Source organism: Buteo buteo, chromosome 19 (assembly GCF_964188355.1).
Source record: "Buteo buteo chromosome 19, bButBut1.hap1.1, whole genome shotgun sequence".
In the NCBI taxonomy this organism is placed as follows: Eukaryota; Metazoa; Chordata; class Aves; order Accipitriformes; family Accipitridae; genus Buteo; species Buteo buteo.
The window spans coordinates 9,354,223-9,380,218 of NC_134189.1; the positions used below are offsets into that span (position 1 = coordinate 9,354,223).

At 39.8% G+C, this 25,996-nt stretch overlaps 1 protein-coding gene across 1 annotated transcript in view; it reads left to right on the forward strand.

Annotated features, from left to right (window-relative positions):
• The window catches only part of DGKI (diacylglycerol kinase iota), a 175,232-nt gene that overhangs the window by 37,652 nt on the left and 111,584 nt on the right, over positions 1-25,996 (forward strand). Inside the window, exons 2-6 of the mRNA XM_075051054.1 lie at positions 3,997-4,105; positions 14,178-14,273; positions 17,625-17,699; positions 20,140-20,196; positions 21,471-21,536. Coding sequence (XP_074907155.1) covers positions 3,997-4,105; positions 14,178-14,273; positions 17,625-17,699; positions 20,140-20,196; positions 21,471-21,536 — 403 coding nt within the window. The remainder of the gene's footprint in view (positions 1-3,996; positions 4,106-14,177; positions 14,274-17,624; positions 17,700-20,139; positions 20,197-21,470; positions 21,537-25,996) is intronic.

Genomic DNA, 25,996 nt, shown 5'->3' on the forward strand with positions numbered 1-25,996 from the left:
CCTTGTGCAAGGATTTTCAAGTTGTGGTTGACAAAGCTGAGAGCTTCAAGTTGTGGTTGGCAAAGCTGAGAGCTGGCAGGTGTAGGGTTTATCTACATTGAATATTCAAAGAAAAGTATAGTTATTGTGACTTAAACATTGTTATACAAATGACTGTCCTTTTCTCAGTAAATATCTAGATTAACTTTGAGGCAAGACTCCCCAAAATCTCTCTCCTGACAGATGTCCTAGCCATAGGATCTGTGGAAGCCAGCCTCTGCATTTTTATAATCTCTCAACCTTGCAGCTGAGAGACTGCCCCAATGGTAGATTATGCCCCTATGAAAAGGAGGGTAATAACCCCACCCTGGAAAGGCAGCAACTCCAACACTAGCGACAAATAAAATGACACTCAAATCTGTTAACCATGTGCAGCACTAACTTACTTTTTCTTTTCTAGATAGATTTTCCTAACACTTAAATGAGCTGCATACTATTGACTAATTGTCTTTTGTGGTCTTTGAGGATTCAGCATAACTATTCAGTCTAAACAACTCATTGGAGGATTTTTATATGCCTTAGGTGGAGGAAAAGTCTCAGTAAAGCCAAAGCCTGGGATATAAACTCAAATCCCTCCTAATCAAATATGTATCCTTTGATCTAATAAGTAGGTTGAGTCTCGCCTGACTTTTCAGCAAAATGAAAATGTAATGCTTTTTTAAAAAAATCAGTTATTATACTTGAATAGCTTGAATGTATGATTGCTTTTGGTTTCCAAGGCAGTCAACTGCTCTGTTAAAGAATTTCCGTAATGGTATCAACTATGGAATTAGTATCAGATATTTTTGTTTCTTGTATATTTAATGACATACACATGTATGTGTACCCATGCTTGTTCACAATGGTAGTGTGTTAGCTAAGTTGATAATAACATCTGCTACAAATTACTGATTACTGGATATGGAAAAAGTAATTATCAAAATACAGCTCATTACTTATGATGCAACATTTCCTTGCTGTTGGTTGCTACATCAGCAGCTGGCTGGTGTGCCCATTTTAACAAAGTTGTGGACTTCATAGTCTGAAGACTGGAATATGTCATGAAAGCACAGATTCACTCTTTCTGTCTGTCTCTTATCAGGGGAACAGTGATTGCTTTTGCTTCTATGGGAAAAGGCTGCCTGTCCAGCCTGTGCTTTCATTCACGCACTCTCAGCACAGTGGAGATGAAATTGCTGGGAAAGATAACTAAAAGCCACTCCTGTTACCTTGCTATTGGAAAAGTGCCAAGTGGTGTAATCTGCTAGTTAAAGTAATATGAGATATGATCACCTGGATACTCAGCATCTCTTCTGTTATCAGATTTGTGCTACCTTCCCTTCCCCCCATTTTTCCCTCTCTCGTCTGCCTTACACTTATTAGAAGGTCATGTGTTTGCTCTTTAGCCTGACCTCCTTTTTTTTAATGGGAAAGGCTTCTGCAGTGCATGCAGTGTGTTTTGATACTGTCTGTCTCTGTTCTGAGACAAAATTCTGATAAGAATCTGTGTAAAAGTAGGCCTTTTTAGCTTGCCCCTGGGCCTAAGGGTCACTCCTGGCTGGTTCATGCAAATTTGCGCAAGATCATTTTAACCTTTTATGTTAAAACAAACCTGAAAAAGAGGCATTATTGTCATGCCTGTGTTTTGTGTACTTTCCAGATAAAGCCATAAATCCAGCTTGGCAGGCAGAGGAAGGGCAGGCTGTTGGCACAAAACTGTGCCAAGACTCCCCCAAAAGGCTCATCAGTCTCGGCTCGCTTTTAAAGGAATGTGGGCCAAGTCTCAGGTTCTGCTGCAGGAGGCTTGCACATCTCTAATTCTGACTTGAAAAAACATCCAAGGCTTGATGCTGAGATGTCTGTAGCCATTCATTAGGCATTTACCTTTTAAGTCTCTGCTGAATTTGCCTTCCAGCTGGAAGTCTTGTCCTCAGACTGGTCAGATAAATTTGTTCCTAGGAATATTCATCGCAGACTTGCTTTAGTAAATTTGCTTAGTGGATGCATGCAACTTTACAGGCTGTATTGCTTGACAAGTAATAGGCTGTAAGCCTTGTTGGCTGAAAATGTTGGCATTTTTCATCAAATAATAATTAATTGCTAACACTTTATTATTTGGCCACCTTCGCTTAAGTACTACTTTGCACAAAGTGGAGGCTACCTTCCTCTTATGAGGGCAGGACTAAGTAGGTTTGCTTTATCACTGTCAGTGATGCAGGGTGGAAAATGTGATACTGCTGCCCCATTTGCACCAAAACAGATTAACATGTTATAAACCATGAATAGACACAAGAATGTACTCTTGTGTTTAGGAAGCACTAATAACTAAATTGATACCTAATACAGCATGGAAGGAGACTGTCAACTATTGGACAGATTTCTGGAAAAATATATTTAAAAAAAAAAATTTAGTTTCTTGTGGTTTATTTCTTTAAGGCCTTAATCAGGTCATTGAGAGGACATAGAGCTTATGTTGTACTGACATATATGGCATAAAATCTTTCATACTAAATTGTTCTTTCCTGATACTTTGCCACGTAGTGCAAGTCTTTTCCTTGGGATCCTTCCTTCTAATGGGTTTTTGTGAAATGCAAAATATTTTGGAAAAAACCCTTAATGTCTTACCCACATTTTTAAGTGGAAAGGGGGCATTGGATGATCAAAGGCTGATGTTAATGTTCTGAGTTGTTAACACTATCCACAGAAAAGGGAATTTAGGAGATTCTGATTTAGCCCTGTCGATTTTTCCAGATGTGCACTGTAAGCAGGGAGGCTTCCAAGCTCCTTTACTGTGGATATATATTGCACTGTATATTTTCAGGACAATGAAAAGATTTATTTAGCATATGGCTGACCTGGATTGTCATCGCTGGCTCAGTTGACCTTTATTGCCTTGGGACAGTGGTAAGATTAGGAGATGCTATAAATAGCTGTTGCACTGTGGGAGTGGTATCACAAAAACACACTTTACACAAACAGACTGTCATTTCACTTTGTGAGGGATGAGAGTATTTTGCTTACAAAGGACATCTCTCCTCAAGATGTTTTTGTCCTCTTCTGAACCACTGCAGCTGAAGCTGTGAGGTTGTTTTAGTCACCACCATCAGGTGCTAAAAGACACAATGCAATAATGTTACGAAACTTTATGAAACCTACTGTCCAAGTGCAGCTGAGCTTTGTATCAGCAGTGTACTGTGCTTCCATCTGATGGCTCACCATTGGAGGCTGATCTGGCAGGGCTGGGTGCCTCTAGGGAAACAGGCAGCGGATACACCCTCAGCGCTTGTGGAGCTCCGGGAGGGTTTTTGGTCACCATCTGTGACTTCTGAAGGAGGCCGTATCTATGCCTCAGGAGTTATAAGAATGACTTTGGACCAAAAAGATGGAATTGAAATAGAAGTGGAAAGAAGCTGTAATACTTTAAGGGATGCTGATATGATCAAAAAAGGTTGTAGTGTATAACTCCGCTTCCTGACTAAGTGGTGTCCCCATGTCTTGTTTTATGTAGTTGGATGCTGAATGGATGACTTCTCCCAGTCTATAAACTAAGTAAAAGCAACAAATGTTGTGCTCTTTGTATACACTCATACTTCATTCCTCCAAAAAAGGCTATTTGGAACTATGCATAAATTGATTCGGCAGGTTCAGCTGGTATGTGAGGAATAGATGTAATGAATGAGGACTCCGCTGAAACTGGGAAACAGAACCATACGTAGTCCACTGGATTTCATATTTCAGCTTAGTGCCAGATGAGTAACTGATCTTCATTAAAGAGTAATTTTCAGTGATCAGATTACCTTATTCTTTTCCTAAACTGCTTTAGCAGGAGATGGCATTCAAGCACCATTTCACCCATGCTGAAATTAGATGCTGTATTGCTTCTTCCGATTTCTGGAGAAGGGTGGGGTGGACAATTATATCGAGTAATTATATTGGATATACACTCCATTTATTTGTTTTTTTCTTTTCAATTTGCAGGAAAGCAATCTCCAGGTCAGGCCTCCAGCACTTGGCTCCTGTGCATTCCCTCAACATTGCAGTCTCCAATGGACCTGTGAAGGAACCAAGGGCGGCCTTAGAGTGGACTGTAGGTGTTTGGTTTTTTGGCAGTTAATTTGAGCAGTATCTCTGGCTAGTGCTCTCTCCATGCTTAAATCAACATGAGACATTGCATTGCTATCAGCATTACTACTGGTCATTAGGAACGTGCTTCTATTATGAAATGAAGCACAAGGCAGAGATGTAAAAACTTGCAGAGACTTGAGCAGCACAGGAGAGAACTATGCAGATTTCCCAGCTTGGGAACTGTCTAGCTACATTTGCTCACTGCCTTCTTGACAAAGTCTGCCATCCAAAGGTAATCTGATTTTAGCACAGTCAGGGTTTTATACCTCTGCTTGATGAGCCAAAATTTAAGGCTGAAGATGCGTGTTGAGTTAGCTGGGTCTGTAGTGTAGGTAGTAGAAATCTTTGGTCATGATGCTTTGTAGGTATGGCTGTATTTCTTCTGGGCCCAAGCTGGCTTGTAGACATAGAGAGCATATATTTCCATCCCTCCCATCTTGTTTCTCTTATGTTTCCGGACTACTTCAGAAGGGTCAATTTAGGGCTGTCTAGAATATAATAGAATATTTCAGTTGGAAGGGACCCACAATGATGATCTAATCCAACTGCCTAATCACTTCAGGGCTGACCAAAAGTTAGAGCATGTTATTAAGGGCATTGTCCAAATGCCTCTTAAACACTGACAGGCTTGGGGCATCGACCACCTCTCTAGGAAACCTGTTCCAGTGATTGACTGCATAAAAATGTTTCCTAATGTCAAGTCTGAACCTCCCCTGACACAGCTTTGAAACATTCCCATGAACCTATCATGTGGTTATGCACTGGTACATGCTAAGAATGCAAGCCTTAAGCCAGCAAGTCACACAAACATCCCATTTAAAGCAAAGCATACAGTAGATCTTGCACTTGGCTATTGGTAAAGAATTCAGTACATTGCGGTATCAAGGCACCAGCCACACAGGTGGCTTTTAGGTGAAGATAACTTATATTTTAATGAATATGGCTTATGTTTATCTCTGTTCGCTATACCAAGACTGAATGGCTTTCTAGATGGTGTGCTCTGCTTCAACCCCAGTTGCTGCACTTAACATTTAAGAGGATGAAATTTTACCTGCTGTGCTGCAGGAAGCTGGACTAGATTCACTATGATGTTCTACAGTACTGTACTTTAACACAGTGTTAAAATGAGTTTGAAAGCTTACATAGAATCCTCTTGGAAGAGCTTTAGAGAATACCTTGATCTTTTGCTCCAGGAAACTGGGGTCCTGATTCAGCAAGGTATTAAAACGCATGCCTGCTTTGAGTCATCAATGCTGCTTAGTAGAAGTCTGAGGGATCAGTCACGTATGTGAAGGGTTAGGTACGGGCTAATTTAAACACCTTTCAAAATTGTACTTGGAAAACAACAGCAGCAACAAAACCCCCAAACAGAAAACCTAAACCCCAAGCCCAACAACTACAACTTACCATTCTCCAAAGTTGATTGTCTGCTACTCGTTTTACCAGGTCGTTCCTCATGTGATCCCAATACATAAATACTGCAGGACTTGATGTAAGTTGGTGAATATTGATTAAATATTGTGAGTTTTAATAGTGTGTATGTGTGTGTGTGTGTGGAGTGGTTTTTTGTGCTTTACTTCCTGGCTTATGGTTTAGATTTTTTGATCAGTTCAATTTCTTAGCTGTTCCAGCCTCTCAGATTGGTGTTGCTGCTTTACTTCACACTTTGATTAGAGAAGGGAGGTAATGCTGTGGCATGTTGGGAAAGGGGCAGGATAGTGAGCAGAAGACATCTGAGGCTGTGAGGAGCCTGAACTGACCAGCTGTAGTAACTGGTGAGTGTGGGGGGAGAAAGGCATTTCTCAAATCTGAGGCACAGTGAAATAGATAACAGGGAGGTGGTTTGGATGTGTGAAGAAGCTGAAATAGACCAAAGTTTATAATGAGTAGTGAATGTCAGTAAAGAAAAAGGTAAAGTTTTAAATACTGATATTTAAGTCCAGAGGTGTATTTTGTAGAGTGAAAAGATATTTGGATTAAGATGTGTTGGAGCCAGACAGGAAGTCTTTGTATTTAATCACTGGAAGGCAGCACTAATCAGTGCGTGTTGCATCCCCATCTATATCACCCTGCTCTTCAGTATTTCTGTGGATGATTCTCCACGGACCCGTGATGGGAGATCTTTCCAAGGTCTAAGTGACATGAACATAAGTTGTCACTTTGCAGTAGAAAATGTTTCCTCCCTGTTGTCTTCACAGTAATAACTGGAAAGAATTGCCTGGCTATAGTCTCTGGTTTTGATAACTCCTTGCAGGTGATTTGCCATTATCAGATGGTCTTGTGAACAGGACAGTGATTCAGAGAGTGGGATTTCCATTCCCTGCTCTGCCACTTACCTTATGAGTGAGTTCAGATGAGTTGTTTTGCCTCTTGGTACATCAGCCTCTCTAGCTGTAAAATGGAGGTGATGATTCTGATGTCTCTTAAGACCTTTTATGTAAGAAACAGTATTGCTTTATTATTGTTGTTGCTATTACCTATCATCCCTGAGGTTTCTTTTCTCTAACATACTTACAAATGCCCAGTTTCATCACATTTGCTACACCTAATTCAAGTTAACTTGGAGCTGCTTTACTGTCTTATTTAATGCTATCTTTTCACAGCAGGGCCATACAGAATATATTCTCTGGAATAGGTGATGTTATAGCCACAGGCAAATGCAGAATATGCCTTACCAAAAAGGAACCATCTTAAATGCCTGTCCCTGTGATATATTTATGCATAGCCCCTTCTCCCACCCTCCCCCATTTTAGGCATCACTCCCATGTGTTAAATGCTGAAGTAATTCTAGCCCAGATTCTCAAGTAAGTACAAACTGAGCCACCTCATACAGTGCCTGTGTACCATTGGGGATCTAGGTGTTTGTGTATTTTCATACTGCCATTTGCTCCCAAGGAAAATAATCATAAGCTTTTGTGCATCACAGTCATCCTGTAATTTCCTTTTAAGTACTGCCTTCTAGCTCTTGCTCTCTTTGGTGCCTACAAAAATCTTGACAGCCACTAGGATATTAGTGTGTTGAGCTTCCCACTGGCCAAAAATGTCTTATTTTGTTTGTCCATAACGCATTTGTCTGTTGATGCCCATTTCTTGCCTTCTCCTGAGCAGGCATTTATGGCCCATGACCACAAGACTTAGAACCCTGGTTATGTCCCATAAGAGGCATCTGAAGACAGGCAGCTTCCATCCTTGGAGTTCAGTGAAAAAACTTGACTCATCCATGCTTTGTGTTCTGTGAATGCATGGAGTTCTCTGGGTGCAAGTTGAATGTTCTTTGGAGGAGAAATATTATAACCTTATACCATAAATTGTATGTATTAAAGACACAAAAAAATTCTTATAGATCTTAACAAGAATAGAAAACTATGCATTTGAGTAGAAGTTGAAAACTGGTGTTTGGCAATATGTGGAGGCAGGGTTAGGCCAGCCAGGAGGATTGTAGAAAGCACTACCCAATTTCACATGGATGGGGTAAGGAAAGCTAGACCTCATCTGGAGTTGAATGTAACAGGAATATGAAGAGCAACAAGAATGGTTTCTGTAGGCATATCAGCAGCAGTAGGAACACTAGGAAAAATGTTGGGTCACTGTTGAATGGGGCAGGGGATGTGGTGACAAAGGACATTGAAAAACCAACATGCTCAATGCTTTTTTTTTTAAAACCTCCATTTTTACTGGTAAGACCTGCCTTCAGGAATCCCAGGCTGCTGACACCAGTGGCTGAAGCAAGGAAGACCTACCTTTGCAGTGGGTGATCAGGTTAAGGAACGTTTAGACTGAACATACAGAAGTCCGTGGGACCTGTTGAGATGCGCACAAAAGTGCTGCAGGAGCTGGCTAATATCATTGCAAGAACAGTCTGTTGTCTTTGAAAGGTCATGATGATCAGAGGAGGTTCCCGAGGGCTGCAACAAAGCAAATGTCGATCTTGTCTTCAAGAAAGGCAAGGAGGAGAATCCAGGGATCTACAGACTGATCAGCCTCACCTTGATGCCTGGGAAGGTGATGGAGCAAATTCTTCTGGAAGCCATTTCCAAAAATATTAACGATGAAGTGATTGAGAACAGTCAGCATGGATTTATGGAGAGGAGATCATGCCTGACCAACCTGACAGCCTTCTATAATTAAATGACTGGCTTGGTAGATGAGGGGAGAGTAATGGCTGTTATGTTGCCTTCTGCAAGGCTTTTGACACCATATCCCGTAACATCCTCCTAGACAAACTGATGGAGTATGGGCTAGATAAATAGACAGTGAGGTGGCCTATACCAGTGAGGTATTTATAATCAGTGAATGTGACTTTGCAATGAGTCTGTTGCATTATATTCTGTGTCTTTTTGGCATTAGTCAGTAGTGCTGTCCACTTTCACAGATGAGTAAGTGTTTGTAAGTGCCTAGTGATATACTACACTGTAGATAATTAACATACATGTTAATACACTAATATGTGTTCTACATATGATGAAATATTTTCCTCATTAATCTGGATAAATGTATTTATTTTCCATGTGAATGGTTTGGCTTCTGTATCATCAATTCCTAAAAGCTATACTAATTTTTACAGTGAAGGCTATTTCCTTTCCATTAGACTGTCTGCAAGACTAAGTTTTGTAATTGGGAACTGAGTATTCAGTTGAAAAGAGATGTACATTATCAGATGCTCATATGAGAAAGGAGAACCCTGGGGTATGCATATCCCATTAGTCACATAAAAACATGTAGTGGCTCTGGGAGCTTTAGTTCCACTTAAATAAGTAGTGCTGAGTGCAAGCTCCATGCATACTTAAAAATTGCTGAAATTTTGTGTGCAGATGACACTTGAAGGACTGTGTTCAGGAACAGTAGTCCTACTTTGCTGTTTCTTTTTCATCAACATTTGAGAACTAATGTTCTTTCCAGAGAGCTCTGAAGAGGAAAAGAAAGATCTGTCATATTTCAAAATGGTAGCCATATCTATTTTTTTTTTCCAGCAGTAGAGAGGATGCAGTGATATTACAGAAGGTGTTCTTCTTGAAAATAGATTTTTTTTTTCCCATTGCTGCCAAAAGGACTGAAGTTAAGCTGTTGTCAGCCAAAATAATGGTTGATGAGAACATAGGGCATCATCATCTCAGTTGACAGCATCTGGACGTTGCTCCTTCATGAAGACAAATGTTGTTTTTCTGCTTCTGCATACAGATGATCTTTCAGATGATGGTAACAAGAATCTCAAAGGATTCTTCTCAGGAGAGAATACAGGAGTGGGCAACTGATGCAGGGATGTTGGAAAGTGTGGTGGGGGAAAGGAGAATGGCAGAAAAAGCTAGAGAATGTGGTGAACCTAGACCTAAATGTTGAACACCCAAAAATAGTTCTGGAAGTTGGAGCCTACATATCTTCAAGTTTTTTTGAAGTAATGATGTAGTACCATAACTCTGTGATGTTTTGTTTTGTTTTATGTCCACATATTACATTGTAGTAATTAAAGAAAAGGTGACTTCTACATGAAGAATATTCCCAAATTAAAATGTGTTAAGGTGAAGTTAAAATTGAGAATATATATCAACAGAAAAGCATTTGGGACATTGCTGTTGTTTGCAACATGAGCATTACAAACCCTGGAATTTCTGTTAAGGGTAAAACACAAGCCAAACATGAGAGAAAGACATTTTGGAAAAAGACATCCAAACAAACTTGTTTCTTCTTGATGGTGACCTTTTAAAGATAAGAGCTAAAGCTAATAATTTTTGCTTACAAACAGATTTAATTAAATTTAGATTGAGCACTAATTTTACACTAATCATAAGTTTATTAATTGTAAGTTTATCGCCCAAATGTATATCTGTAAGAAGATTCATCTCTCTCACTGGAGTGTTAACGAAGGGAAAAACTTCTTAATGGCTTATTTTAGATATCTGTCTTAATTTTTTTGCAGAACGCCAGTCGTGGCAGGAGTGGAGGAGAGCTCCATTCCTTCTGTTACAATTGGAGTTACAGCTCCTTTGAAATAGAAAGTTGGGCTGACTGGTGTATTTGTTTGGCTGAATATCTATAGCTGCTTGACATGGTAAATTAAATTACTCAAGTTTATCTGCATTGCTTTTGAAACCATGCTGACTGCAGAACAGTTTAGTACGGGGATACTTAAGGGCTTTAAAAAAATGGTAACACTTGCTCTGTCATTTAACCACACTGGGGCACTTAAGAGAAGAAACCTAGCTGAATTAGTGAAATGTGCGCAGCGAGTTATGATCACGCACATGTAATTACGTTGTTCCCAAACTCCTAGTCCTTGAATTCCTATTTCTCTTTCACTTCAGGGGGTATTGTGTGTGGTTTTTGTTTCATACGCAAGGAATGTTTGTTATACTGAAATTATTTTTGTTTGCTATTAAGGTGGTAATGGATCAGGAGCAATCAAATGGGAGATCTCCATCTGGGAGAGCATATTGAGTTGGTGTGTCCCCTGTGAGGCAGGCTGCATCTGCCAGAAAAGCACTGCTGCCTCCACTTCAGTGAGCAGGGGCTCTTTCTCTTCACAGGACACCGAGTTCACACACTTGCAAGGGCTGGGAAGCCAGGCGAGGAAACAGAGTTCCTTCCCAGTTCTCTTTTTAACTACAGAATATTAGGCTGTAGTCATTGCTGTTTTATCCACGATGACGGGCAGTATCCCTTTTTGACATAGCAAGTCAAAGAAAAGCACGTCAGCCTAAAAGTATGATTTGACAGATCAGCTACGCTGCCCTAACGCCGAGTTGGTACCAAAAGCATCGGTCCCACTGACCCCACCTTTAAGCCACCACTTCTTGTGTCAGATCCAGCAGTTATGTGGCCACAGGGTGAGTCAATTTGTCTAGCTGATTTGGTAGATAAAAGTTATCTATGTTTTTTCCATCAGTTGAAATAGTTCATGTGTAACGTCACAGCTACTAGATCCAGCATGAGGAAAATGGCAAGAGCCTGAGACTGGGGTCTAAGGGGTCAGGGACAGAAAGAGGACGACTGCCTCTTTAGTGGCCGTTTACTCCTAAAGCCAACATAAAGACATCAAGTGTCAAAAAAAACAAACGTCAAATTATTTATGAAGAGGTTGCTGAAGTCAAAACTCTTGTGGAAAAATATTTGTGTCAAAATAAACAAGTGATGATGTAGCCTTTACTGTGTTTTAGTTTTGTGTTAAACAGGAGCTCATACTAGCGGTAGTCCCAGTGACCTCTGTCAGTTTATGTGTTGGTAGATGGAGTACCCTCTTTGTCCAGCACATGGTGGAATACTGCCTGTAAATTTTGGAGTAGAAAATACTGATTCGCTGAAGTCAAAATTCTTCATAGAAATGTATTGATTTTTGTCAAAATTTCCTGTTAGAATTGAATGAAAAATTGGGCTTGGAAAAGGTCAAAGCATTTTCCTTTGACTGTATCATCTTGATTTTCATAAGTGGCAACAGAATGTCTCATCATATAAATGACAGTGCCCTGTAAAACTTAAAACAGTGAAGTTAAAATAATTCCCTTTGATCTTACTGACACAAAGTAATCGACAGGCAAAGCTTTTTGAGGGAGGGCATTTCATCTTGGGAAGTCTCAGCCTTTTGCTCTGATTCAGGATGAAAGAAGATTTTTCAAATGTCAGTTTGCTGGAATTGAAATTGCGAGTTTTCACACAGTGTTGCGAAATTTTTTGTGGCAGAAGGTATCTGGATGTGTGCCACTTATACCAGATCAGGTTATTTACATTTTTATTATCTAGTCTTGTCAGAACACTGTCATAGCATGAGCTACAAAGGTCATCCTTGTAGACTACTGACTGATTTTTATTTACACTGTGATGTCAAGTCAGACATGTGAATCTATGATACAGTCTGGAACAACAGAGAACAAACTCAGTCTAAACTAGGTTTTGGAAATAGGCCACTTTATCTTTAGAAATCCTGGATGGCAATTTATGTGGACATGGTCTGAAGGAAGGGGTGTTTAATCTATTTTTTTAATGTAATTTTGGTTCCTTATTAAAAATCATGTCCCAGGAGCTGTGTGCTTTCTTACTTAGCTTTCATAGTTGATCCTTCCTAAACACTTTTTATAATCTATAAAATTTAGCTCTGGGTTATAATGTTGAGTTTGCACTGTTTTGTCAGCAGAGAATGTGCTCAGGTCAAACACTCTTTGATGAGCTCATATCCTCCTTCTTCGGTCCTCTTATGTCTAGCTCCTCATAAACTAGACAGGAAGTTAGTATGTTGGGCAATACCGTGGGCATAGTAATTTTATTAGTATGGTGTGACTAGGCTTCCATGAAGTGCTGTAAATCTGATATAGTTCTTGCCAGAGAAAATTGCTTTAATATAAGGATAAACTTGAAGGGAAAGAATTTACAATCTGAATAATTTACCATCTGAGTGAGGCTTGAAGAATTTCTTAAGCTAATTCAAGTCCTTAAAAACTATTTTGCATTATAGAAGTGCTGAAAAGCCTCACCTAAGCTATCCTGCACTGAATTGTACAGTTTAGGAAAATCTCTGCCCCTGGGGAGCCTACAGTTCAGGTGGACAGGCAGACAAAAGAATGAGAAGAAATGGAGGTATTGAACAGTGTGCCACTAAATGAAGTTTAATCAGGGTGCAATGGTAGTAGACTAGAATCTAAGTCTCACTTTCATCCAGCCTCTTGTGCTGGATGAGTCTGATAATACTGAGTCTGATGCAATGGGAACACTTCTGATGAAGTTAGAAGACCTGTGGACAGGTAGATCTCTCACCAGAAAAAAACCCCACCCAACAATGTTGTTCTTGTCCTCTTGGTTTATTTGAAGTGAGCATGATAGTTGTGGTAGGCACCACATGCGGACTTGCATAGGTCTTGGCTGCTGTGGATGCACTTGTGCTGCAGAAGGCAAAGGATTTTGCCACTTCAGCTTCTGTACATTACCTAAGAAATCTGCATGGCAAGAGAAGTTTTCTCATTTCACCACTCTGAAACTGTCAGTGGTATTTTAAATAAATTATTTTAACCAGTGTGGCTATTTCAGAGCATCCTGCTGTCGGACGCCATCTGTTTGGTAAGCGTCATCATTTGTGACTTCTGCAGTGTGGGAACCAAATGTCAGAGACTGTCAAAGCGTTTTCCATCATGCTCTAATTCTGGCTGAACAGAAATCCTGTTTATTCACTTTGCTCAAGTAGTGTACACTAAACTTCTTAGGCTTTTTAGTCGAGTCAGGATAACAGTCAAGTGAAAACTGTAATCTACAACCAGATTTCCTCAGAACAAGAATTTTTATAGAATTAAGGTACAGATTTGGTCAAATGAGGCTGTCAAAGAAAAATCAGATGTTACCCTGTTAATCATCACTTATTGTGCCAAGTGGATTTTTTTTTTTTTTGAGAGTGTTCTCAGTTGAATGCATCGTTTTTTCAGGTATAAGATTAAAGTCTCATCTCTCCTGGCCACTTAATGTTTTGTTGATGGTTTCATAAACATACAGTGTTGATCCAGCCATTTTAAAGAAAGCATTTTTCCTCATCTAAACTATCCCGTCATCCTAAAGCTATAGTCAATATGTTATTTTGCACTTCTGGGCCTGGCTTTCAAATTTTTGGATGTCTCCAATTGAAAGTTCAGTAGTCGTGTTTTTGTTTCATCTTCTTGATTTTTCTGTTTTTTTTTAAAATTCCGTGTACGTCTCATGCTTATGAAATCTAGAGTCCCAGTTAAACTGTGCAGCGTGTGGGCAGAACATGGACAAAGTTTCACTGAACTGTACACAAAAATACTATGGCTCTGATTGGTGACACATCATTCATTGTATCATCAGCATCCTTTAAGCCGGGGTGGCTATTCAGGGTAGTACTGTTATGGCTTTGAGTTGTAGAAAAACAAAACAACATGTGATTGTGTGGTAGTGGTTTTGGGTTTTGGTGGGGTTTTTTTGCTATATTTTTTGTTTTGTTTTGTTTTCTTCTAAATCTCTGGTGAATATATATATATTTTTTTTCTTCTCTATGCTCACGTGGCTGAATTTCACAAACCAGATTAACAATCATCTTTTCTTAGGAAAATGCTGTGAACGGAGAGCATCTGTGGCTGGAGACAAATGTTTCTGGGGATCTCTGCTACCTGGGGGAGGAAAGCTGCCAAGTCAAATTCTCAGTGAGTTATTTTCAGATTTCCTTCCCTCTTTCTGAGGTAACAAGCCTGACTTCAGACTGATAAAGTGCTCAGACGCTTGGGAGCTTGAATCGTTTGCTGATGTTGTTGATGCTTGTGTTCCAGAAGGAATGCAAAAGGGGCAAAGGGCTGCTGGCTAAACACCTTATTCTTTGGGAAAAAAGCCCCAAACAATTTTGAGTGATGCAGATTATTTACACCATGAGAATGGATGTAAGGAGTAGCTTTATAAACATGGTAAGGAAAAAAATGTTAGAATATTGAGATATTTCAGAAATGTTCAAAGGAAGTAGCCTATTTTATTTAGGTGCACAAATATATCACTTGCTGGCATCTCTGCGAGTAGGGTCTGATCAAATTTTTGTGATTTTAATCACTGCAAGGATTTGAACTGCATTTTCTGAACTGTTGAATGCACTCACCAGCAATGAGTGCACTTATATTCGAGTGTTTGCCTTCTCCTATTCGAGAATATTCAAGGTTTGCTTTCTCCTATTGAAGGTTTTCTGCTGTGTATGGAAATGTTTCATTGGGTTGTTCTCTAACCCGTGTGTGTCTCTTCTTTGACTGGGGAGTCACTGTTATACTTCCAGTCTGCTTCACCAACTCTTCACCAAGTATTTCAGTTAAACTGCTTCAGCAGAAGAGAAGAAAAAAAAAAACCCTCCTCTTATCTTGGTATTTAGGGAACCTGGTGAGAGAGTGGGGATCCTGTGTACAAGTCCTTGCTTTGAATCAATGCTCAAGGGAGCATCCTGGCCTTTGGACTGCAAAGCGTAAGGGGAGTCCCTCCTCTCTGGGGTGTTTGTGGGTACTGCCTGTGACACTTCACGATACCATCTTTCTGATTTTATTAAAAAAAGCACCCTCAGATCACTGGATCCAAATCAAACCATTTTGATTCACTAATCACCCCCAGTTTTTGTGGCACTTTGATCCAAAATACTAATGCTTTCCGTAGCTCCAATTTAATATCCATCGCCATAACGTGTCAAGCAAATTGGTTATTTTATGGCATATAACGTTAAGGCCAGTGTATGCCTGCTTACAAAGAGAACTGAAGCAAAGTCCCAACAGTAACAGACTGCAGATTGTGTGGTAATATTCAAGGGAAGTGTCATTGGGTGTTTGCCCTGCACTTTTATCAGTCCTGAGGCACTGGGTTTTGGCAAAAGCTGGAGACAGGATTTGTTTGTCTGAGCAGACCTTTGGTCTGACCCAGTATGACTGTTTTTATGTTCTTAATAGAAGCTTGCCTTTCTAAAACTGAGTAAATACTTCCGCATGATTTGGCTCATTAAAAGTAACAGGGAAATTTAGTAATAAGTTGCATACAATTTTCAAGGCTGTGACTTAGCTTTAGAGGTGTATCTCTCTAGGAGTTGGAAGGGCTGTTTGCAGTACCTGCTGAATTAGACCCACTGACTCATACTTTTTTCTGGGAAGGTTGGGAGACAACTTACATGGTGACAAGCTTTTCCAGCTAATAGGCCTGGGGATGTAGAGTCATATTTAGGAAGCAACAGAGTTTAAAGTTGCTCGATTCTTGGTCTTTGCTTGATCTGACTGAGATTCTTCTCACTTTTAGGTACTAGCATATTGGTTCCCTTTGGGGAAGGGGGTATCTGTGTTTATAACATGTTACAGTGTATGGGGCTTTCATTAGCTTAAGAACTAGAGATGGAAATGAAAATCCAGTTAACTTTAGCTGTGGTTAGTTTAACTTCATCTGTCAAAAGGCTATTGCTTTTCCAGTTTTAATCTTTTGAAGACACTGCATCTTTCTATGCCTGTCCTGGTCTTCCTTTGACTTAGCTCTTTTACATGTACACTATTTAAGATCAAATATTTTCAGTGGAGAAGTGGTGAGAAATAATTAAGCTGTAGCTGCACAGGCTTTGCATAAAACTTTAGCCTATACAGAATATTTACTCATTATCTCTGGAATATGGAGTTGACATTTCATGATAAATCAAAGAAGTTAGAAGTAATGGAAAAGACAGCCTGAATTTTTACTAGCCTCTCACTATAAATGGTTGTAACTACTTGCAATATCACCAGCATTCAAAAATCATGAGAACAACTTAAAAAGCAAGATATTAAAAAAATAGCTGCTTGTAAGGCATTACCTTTGTTTGCTTTTTGCAGTTTTTCATCTTGGGGACCGATTCCGTTATGTCTCACTCTTCTTGGTAAACACAGGGACTAGAAACATACTTGAAGTTAACAAGTCACAAAACGCATGAAGGCTTAGTCTGTTACACAATGTCATGATTCTTCAAGTGAAACATCAGAACAACACTCCACATACATGTGAACATATACAGTTAGGGTGTATCTAGATAATTATGAGATTCAGTAAAATTATAATAATTATTCTAGAATGTGAGCCAAAGCTGTGTTCCCTATTTCATTGTGAGTTTATTTACAATATATTGAAAAATTTAAAGAAATAATTAGATATTTAAATGAACATGAATAAATTGAATGTAAAAATCTGCAGCAAATCAGTCTCAACTTACCATGTGTTTATAAATTTTCTGTCCCTCAAGCATAAGTCTATAAGTTAAAGTTCTATGAAAATTAATTCCTTTTGGTTTATTAAATTGAGTATATGCAAGAAAAAAAAAAAGTAAATATATTCTCTCTCTCCTGGATGCATTCTCTTGCCTTTGATATGCTTTGGCCCAGGGGACTCAATGGAAATTATTTTAAAAACCCTACTGAAATTAATAAAACTAACCAGCATAATTAGGTTGAGAATTTTGTCCCTGCTGTAACATTTTGTAGGCATTTAACAACCTTCTGTGAGAAGGTTATCATTCTCTGCTAAATGACCCAAGTACCCAAGTATTTTTCTGCAAGGCAATGGTCAGGCCCATCAAATTAAATATTATATGAAAAGCATGAAATGAGATACTCTTCGGAACTGGTCTGAGTTCTCTGATTTGCATGTATGATTTTTCTCCTCTTTTCACTGGCTCTGCTCATCATCTTTGTAGGCTACTCCCTTTTAGGGTGATGATCTGCACTGTTAATGGCCACATCTGCTACCTAAAAGGAGCCTTTTACTTCTAGTTCACAAGCTGGAGTACTGTGGCTCTGTCTTTTTCACAAAGTCCAGTTCTTAACTGGAAGAGCTTCAGACCTTTTTCTCTCTCTCTCTCTTTTTTTTTTTTTTTTTTTTTTTAATATACGGAACAGTTGAGAGCACCAGGAGAGGAAAAAATATATGTCACATAAGGAGCGAAACATCTCCTGTTTCACAGCTAACTTTTTTCCTCCTGCGTATAGTGCACCTCCATGCACATGCATCTCCCTTTCCTCTTGCAGAAATCTGCTCTGCGGAGGAAGTGTGCTGCCTGCAAGATTGTGGTCCACAATGCGTGCATGGAGCAGTTGGAGAAGGTAAGACATTGCCATCTTCTGGAGCCTGATGTGGGCAACACTCATTTAATTCTTTTACTGAGGTTTCAGTCTGGAAAACACCATATGCCAAATTAGGTTTTCATAGCTGGTATAACAATATATTTGTTAAAAAATTTGACTTAAAATTCCAATTTATTTTTTAAAATAGACAAACCCTGTGAACCATAAAAAAAACCAACCCACCCACCTCCAAAACACAGAATGATTTCACTTTTTTATGTTTATAAAAATAATTTCCCTCTACTTCTAGATTGAAAATTGAAGCTAGAAAATGCAGCATCCTGTCATGTACAAAATTCCTCAAAATTCCTCAACTAAACCCAGCATAATTCATCTTATGACAGCTATATTTATTACAAGCAATGCAGCATAAGATGCTACTATGAACATCTTTCACTGTATTTACTAGACTATACTGTTTTCTGCTCAAAACTTCAGAAATTAAGTTCTAGGTTTTAAAAAGGAAAACATCAGACCTTTCCTTTATAGTACTATTATTTCTGTGAGCATCTGTCCTGCTTCTCAATTACTTCAAGGAGCCCTTGTCACTGCCAAGTGCCTATAGAATATCTATCACTGACTTCAGTCTTCCCACCAGTGATTTGTCTTCGTTATGCCTAACTGGTCATGTGTTAAAGAAATCTCTCCCACCTTCCCTTTTCTTTCTCGGTGGGGTATGTGTAAAGAAATATGAGTGGGAATTTCCCCATCGATTTCATTACAGCTTCATTTTCAGTCCTATATGTTTTGCAATGTTGTTCTTCTTTAAAAAGTTGATGCATAACAGATTTATAGCAGCAACCCTTGGAAAGAGTTTTTTCCTTACCAAGTATTTGGACCTGTGTTGACAAATGTCACAGTGATTGCCATAATACCAAGTTGGAGAGCTACCATTTCTATCCCAATGCTTTTACCCACAGTGAAATTAGCGTTAGCACACACTTTCGGCACAAAATGTTGCCAGTGAATTTTTCATGACTTCCTTCATCAGCAGCAGTGCTGACTCTCCATAGCCCAGAGAGCTGGTGGCATTGCCAGCTAGAGCAAATGAGCACTTAGATAAAACCCATTCTTTTGAGCTTGTTTATGTCATTCTGGAGTCCATGAAATTCACCTCTTGGCAGAGGGTTGTTATAAAGTCTGCATCCCTCTTAAGCTCTGTGGAGTTTAAAACTGGCACACAAGTCTTCTACTTGGCCCTCTCTGGCAAGGTGTAAGTTGTAAGTAAAACAACTATAAGCTGGGGGTCTTTTCAGCCTGCCACAACTCAGCAGTGAAACAAAAAATTGCAATTCCAGGTGAAGAGCAATGGAGGAAGACTGATATTGCTATGTCTTTCATTTCTTCTTAAGTAATAAGTATTTTGTTTACAAATTTTTTTTTCCATCCCTTGAGTTATTATTTAGATGACCGTTATTAAATGAGGGTAGAACTTATTTATATGAGAAGGGGAAGGGTTGTATTTGAATTTGGGGAAACTCTATCCTTCTATCTTCATAACAAAAGCATAGCTGTGCAGTATCCTTAAGTGTTTTATTCTTTGAAGGGTAGTCAACTTAAGCTTGAATCTATTTCATTTAGTGCATCCTTACCTCACATATCCTTTGGCCTTTTCCCATGCCTCTCTTCAGTATAATGGTTTTTTTCTCTACATCCCTCCTGCTCTTATTTCTATTGATTTTCTTTCCTCAAAAGATTTGGGTTTTTTGTGGTTTTTTTTTTTTTTTTTTTTTTCTCATAGGACTCCCTCGTTGTTAAATGCTTTTCCTCTTCACCTTCCCCAAAATGTTTTCCATTCATGGAAGCTCCTGTTGTCCTCTTTCTGCCTTTCCCGTCCCATCTGAAGGAGGCAACACCACTGCATGAGGCAGTACAATGCTCCCTAAATGGTTTGTGGTTGGGGAGGTGGATAAAAGCAGCCTGATCTAAGCAAAAGGTAGAAATTTAGGGTAATTTGCACAGTTCTTCATGTGAATGAAGATTTCTCCACAGATTTTTGTTTATGAAGACATAAAGCGGAGATGTGCAAAAAGGTCTTACAGAATTAGATTTCCAGCTTCTCTTAACTTTTGAGACCTCAGCTTAAGTCCACTTTGGTTGCAAATTATCTTCTTCAGAAAAAAACCCGAACAGATGAAGCAGTTTTCTTCTAGGCAAGGGGGAAACAGTTTAAATAGTTGAACTGAGCAGGCAGCAATAGCTGTAGAGAAGACAAGGGCTCTGTAGGGGTCTAGGAAGGAGAATTATTATGGCATATGAAAAAAGATTTTCTGGCATCCAGGTAAGTTACTTTGTTCAGCTAGTGAAGCTTATATTTTGATAGATAAAAAATATTTTGGAAGTCTGGCCTAGATCAACATATTGGAATAAATTTTCTCTCAGCTCACTTTCAGTTCTAACAGCTTTATTTTAATGCCAGATTAATTTTCGCTGCAAACCAACTTTCCGAGAAGGAGGCTCCAGATCTCCAAGAGAAGTAAGTAATGGACAAATGACGACTGCTTTTCTTTTGATTTGTGTGCTGATCCACCTGGTGTGGAGCTGCAGCAGTGCTTTTAGGTTCAGAGAAGTCTTAGAATATTGGTTCCCAGTGGGACATGTTCTCCTCCCCAGAATAAATGTAAAATGAATTTTAGCTGAAGCACTCCATTACTTACACTGACAGAAACCACTTCATCTTTCTGTTGTCTCTTTTCCTATTCATTCAGCTAGTCTGTCTTTTTTTTTTTTTGTAACTTTTCTTTTTTTTTTCTTCCTGACCTTGGAACTATTTTTTTATTCCTGATCTTGGAACTATTTTTTAAATTTTTTTTCTCTGTTTCCCTCTCCTTCTACTTGCCTCTCCCTTCATTTTTTTTCTAGAAGTATCTCTAGTGTCCTAAGATTATTTCTTTTTTAGTAAAAAAATCCAACATTCAAAAACCTTATGATTTGCCTCTAGCTACTGTATGAATTCAGCTCCTTTGAAGGTGCTGAGTATTTATTGTTATTATTGACATATAGCTGTCTTACCTAGTTAGAAGCCAGTGTTTCAAAACCCACTTCTTAACTTTTATAGCTGATTTGGTGGCCAGCTTGCTCTTAGCAGAGGTAGCTCAATTCCCTGCCACATCCCTGTTCAATGTTGGCTGGCATCACAGCATGGCGCAGGCAGACCCCTTCTAGCCCCCTTGCCTGCACAGAAGCAGGGGCAGCAGTCCTGCTCACCCTCCTGTCTCTTGCTCAGCTCTTGCTGCCAGCCAGGATGTAAGTAGTCCAAACAGTGAGAAAAGGCTGCTTCAATGACTGCTCCTTCCTCCCATCCTTCCCTTCTCCTGCATTGACTTGTGATTTCCTTTTTATTTTTTTTTTTAATTATTATTATAAGGCTATATTTCCAAGCAGAATAGAGTGGGGCCCTGCACTGTGGCTGAACACAGCAGCGTTTGGGCACTTCTCTGCTCTGTATTTAGGTGATGATTATCTCCACATCATGTAATAAACTTTCTTCTTTTTGTAGAAGTACCAAGAGAGTAGTTCTGGCTGCATTTCCACATGGATAAAGAACACCATTTCATCCTCATTCCTTCTCCAGTTTTGGTTGTGTCTGGGGTTTCCCACTGGGACTACAGCATTTTGCTCCAGAAATGACTGTATTGGCTGAAGGGACCTTTCATCTGAAGTCTGTAAACTGATTTCATGCAGGTGTTAACCGTTAAACGCAAGCTGCCATTGCTTCCTATAACATATCTTTTTGTCCTGCCTTTGCAGAACTTTGTCCGACATCACTGGGTGCACAGGCGGAGGCAGGAGGGGAAATGTAAGCAGTGTGGAAAGGTAAGATCTCCAGTGCAGCACAAGCACAACACTGGGCACTTCTGAATTCAGAGTAGCTAGTAGGTCCTTCTAGTCTCTGAAATTTTTCTATCCTAAACACTTGGCCTCTCTTAAGGGCTGATGACAAGCCTGATATGTTGAGTAGTAGCAGCCCTGATTCCCATGTGGGAAGAGAAAAGGCAGCTACATCTGGAGGAATGAGCACATCACGTGTCGTGACATTGCGCTGCACTGGCTGCTGAAAATGAGGAAGAAGGCTGTGGCTCCTTGAGCTTCTTTCTTTCTTAAGCTAACCCTATGGCAATATGGCGTTCTTGTAGTGCTGTCATCCGTGCCAAAATTGTGATGGTCTATTTTTTCAGGCTTCTGGAAAAAGAAAGGCTGTTGCTTGCTTTCTGCCCTGGCAGACTCTAAGATTTGTGAGACTGTTTCACATTTCCTCTGCTGCATAGATTGTAAAAGTTTATTTCTAAAAAGCTATAAAAAGGGGTAAGAATTACCTTAGCTACTGAAGACGTTTCTTCTGAAATATTATGAGCCCCTGAAATCTGTTGAGAGATATTTAAAAATTAAATTAACTCGGGGGTTTATTTTCCTTTTTCTAGCACTATATTATGTTTTCTGACTCCCTCTTAACATCATCTAGTAAGAAAGACTGTGTCTTGTCTCCATGGCACAGCACTTAAGTCAGAGGAAAATCAGATTTGTTTCTGGATACTGATGTAGATCACCAGCTGCAACAAAGCATGCAATAAGAATGCGATGCCCTTTTATAGCAAGTAACACGGGAACAGTGCAGCAAGGCACTTTGCATACAGCATTCTTGTGGTATGACTTTGCAGTGATATTGCCTTCCTTCTCTGCCATGTTGGTCTGTAGCTCCCCTAGAGGCGTTAGGAGTTGATTTTGCAAAGGGAGTACTTACTGCCTATCATATCAAACCCTATGCTGGGTACGTTCACGTAGGCAACATCACCAGTCCATCCTAAAATTCCTATCAGCCCTGATGGATATGGAGAAGTTCAGAAAAAAATCACAGTTTTCCCCTTAAATGAGAAATACTCAGTTAAGACTAACATGGACGTACTGTAGTAGAGTTTCTTTGTAGTTTCTTTGTCAAGAAAAGAAAGGATTAGGGAAAATGACAAGAAAAAAAAACACATTATATTTATTAGCCAAGCAGTCTCCTATTACAGCAAAATACTTGTCTGCCTTATGCTCTGCTGTTATTTCTTATATCTCTCTGAGTGACACCCATCTTTTATGTTCTCTTGTCATGCAAGAAAAAGGGAACTATCATTAAAATGGAATAGCAGTAAATTTAAAGCATTAAAAGAAAGTATTATTCATGGAATATCTAATGATTCTGGTATATGTCATTGTTGTGTAATGTTAGTCCTATCCCATGGCTGGAACTGGATGGTTAAGTATTTTAATGAACATTAGTAACAGTTCTAGTATAGAAAGTATTTAGGGTATACCATCTCATGCTTCAAATCATAAGCCAGTGGAAAAGAATTAATGTGCCCCAACATCCTTAGCACGGCTTTGTGGCTTTATATTTTGTGTGCTTTCTGTGCCATGGCTGACACTTCCTGAGAGCTGGAGAACAGAGGTGTCTATGTCAGCATTCTACCTTAGATCTGAAGTGCAGTTTGGAATGCATTTTCCTGATTGTCATAACTTACCACGGTTCACACATGGGACAGTCTTGCAGCAAATGAACTGAATTCCATTTAGATTAAACTTAACTGAAAGTTAACTTTGCAGCTACTAATGGGCATTCAGTCCACACGACCACACTACAGCTAAAGTAAAATTCTCTGAAAACCCTTGTGTATAGTGTCCTCAGTACCAAGAGAGCCTGTGCTACCACTGTTACATGTTACTTGCTAGCTCAGATACAGCTTACACACTCTCATCTAACCTTCAGTTTTCTCTTCTTCCTCCCAGGGGTGATTTCACTGATGAACTGCAAAAATAGTATATACAGAAATCAGTCCTAGGGAAGGGAGGCTGGAAAGCCTTGTTCAAAATCTTACTGAGTGCAGTGGAATGAAACAATCTATTTCTGTCTACTAGCTGTGATGGTTCCCCCTTTTTTGGAACTGGAGACTGTAACAGAAGGATGGCCATATCTCTCAAGACAAAGTACCAGTGTTCAATAGTGGCTTATTTTGGAAAAGTGTAAGATGGGGCAGGTGTTTAGTGATGCATCCCCAAAGCAGTCTGCTGGCCTCTAAGAATTTGTCTCATGAATTTCTAGGAATGGTGCCTTTATATTTAACAGCCTATGATAACTTTCTCTCCTGTGGTCTTGTCTAGTTGATCCTTCCGTTCCTGTAAAGTTGTAGCATTTACAACATTCTTTAGCAAGCAATTCCCAAACTTAACTACCTGCTATGAGAAGAATTACATTTTGGTTGTTTCAAACCTGTCACTTACTAGTTTTTTCTAATCCTCCATAGCTCTTGTGTTGGAAGAGATGGTAAATAAATGCTCCCAAACCACATCCTCTACACCATTCATGATGTTTAAGAACTCATTTCATTCTCTTGCAGGTGGAAAAAAAGATAGTTTTATAGCTTTTAGCTGTTATTAGCTGTTTGTTACCTGGGATCATCAGAGAAATCAGATTTTTATTTTTTTTTTCCTTAATACAAAGTAAGAATATTCAGACCATGTGACCTGGCAAGCAGTTCATGACTGTCTGCAGTAATAGAAGCTTAAGGATGAATGCAAAGTGATCCTTTCTTCATATACTTCCAGTTACCCTGCAGCCCAGGGTATGGTTGGCTTTCTGGGCTGCAAACGCATATTGCTGGCTTATATTCAGTTTTTCATCCACTAATACCCCAAGTCCTTCTCCACAGGGCTGCTCTCAATCCACTCATCGCCCAGCCTGTATTTGTGCTTGGGATTGCCCTGACACATGTGCAGGACCTTGCACTTGGCCTTGTTGAACTTCATGAGGTTCGCACCAGCCCATCTCCCAAGCCTGTCAAGGTCCCTCTGGATGGTATCCCTTCCCTCCAGCGTGTTAACCACACCACACAGCTTGGTGTCATTGGCAAACTTGCTGAGGGTGCGCTCAATCCCGCTGTCCATGTCACTGACAAAGATGTTAAACAGCGCTGGTCCCAATATTGACCCCTGAGGAACGCCACTCATCTCTGCTCTCCACTTGGACATTGAGCCATTGACCACAACTCTTTGAGTGCGACCACCCAGCCAATTCCTTATCCACTGAGTAGTCCATCCATCAAACCCATGTCTCTCCAATTTAGAGAAACGGATGTCGTGTGGTACAGTGTCAAATGCTTTGCACAAGTCCAGGTAGATGATGTCTGTTGCTCTTCCCTTATCCACCAACACTGTAACCCCATCATAGGAGGCCACCAAATTTGTCAGGCACGATTTGCCCTTACTGAAGCCATGTTGGCTGTCACCAATCACCTCCTTATTTTCCATGTGCCATAGCACAGTTTCCAGGAGGATCCGCTCCATTATCTTGCAGGACACAAAGGTGAGACAGACTGCCCTGTAGCTCCCTGGGTTTTCCTTTTTACCCTGCTTAAAAATGGAGGTTATGTTTCCCCTTTCCCAGTCAGTGGGAACTTCCCCAGACTGCCACGACTTCTCAAATACGATGGACAGTGCCTTAGCCACTTCATCTGCCAGTTCTCTCAGGACCCATGGATACATCTCATCAGGTCCCATGGACTTGTGCACCTTCAGGTTCCTTAGATGGTTTTGAACCCGATCTTTTCCTACGGTGCACCGTTCTTCATTCTCCCAGTCCCCACCTTTGCCTTTTGTGACTGGGGCTGTGTGGCTACAGCACTTGCTGGTGAAGACTGAGGCAAAAAAGTTGTTGAGTACCTCAGCCTTCTCCATGTCCTGGGTAATCAGGTCTCCCATTTCCTTCTGGAGAGGGGCCCACATTTTGCCTCTACTTTTGATAGTACCCATCAAATCTCTCTGTGACCTGCAGTGCATTGCTTTATTTTATCAGTTCCTTTATTTGTAAAGCTAGCTTTCAAATAATTGCTATCTTACCTCAAACATGTATCCTTAGGAAGAATTAGCTCACATTTGTAAAGCAATTTGAGGAAGAAAAGTGGTGTTTTATTGCTACTTATCATTAATATGTTTTTATTGCTGTATCATTTTCTCTAATGACTCCCTAAAAGCCAAATGGCTTACTGAATAAATGAAAAACGGTCCATCCAGAACCAGGCAAGCTGCTCAGTCCATATGTTTAAAATACACCACTGATGGGCTGTGGAATTAATGTACTGAATTTTAGGGTTTATTAGTGGAGGTTTTGGGAGAGAAGAATTTCTCCCCTGGTTGTTCCAAAGCAGAACAAACCAAAACATTTCATGCCCCTGAGGGGCTGAAATAATTTTTTTTTTTTTAATACACGTTGGGACAAGAAAGAGTGAGATTTGTGAGAA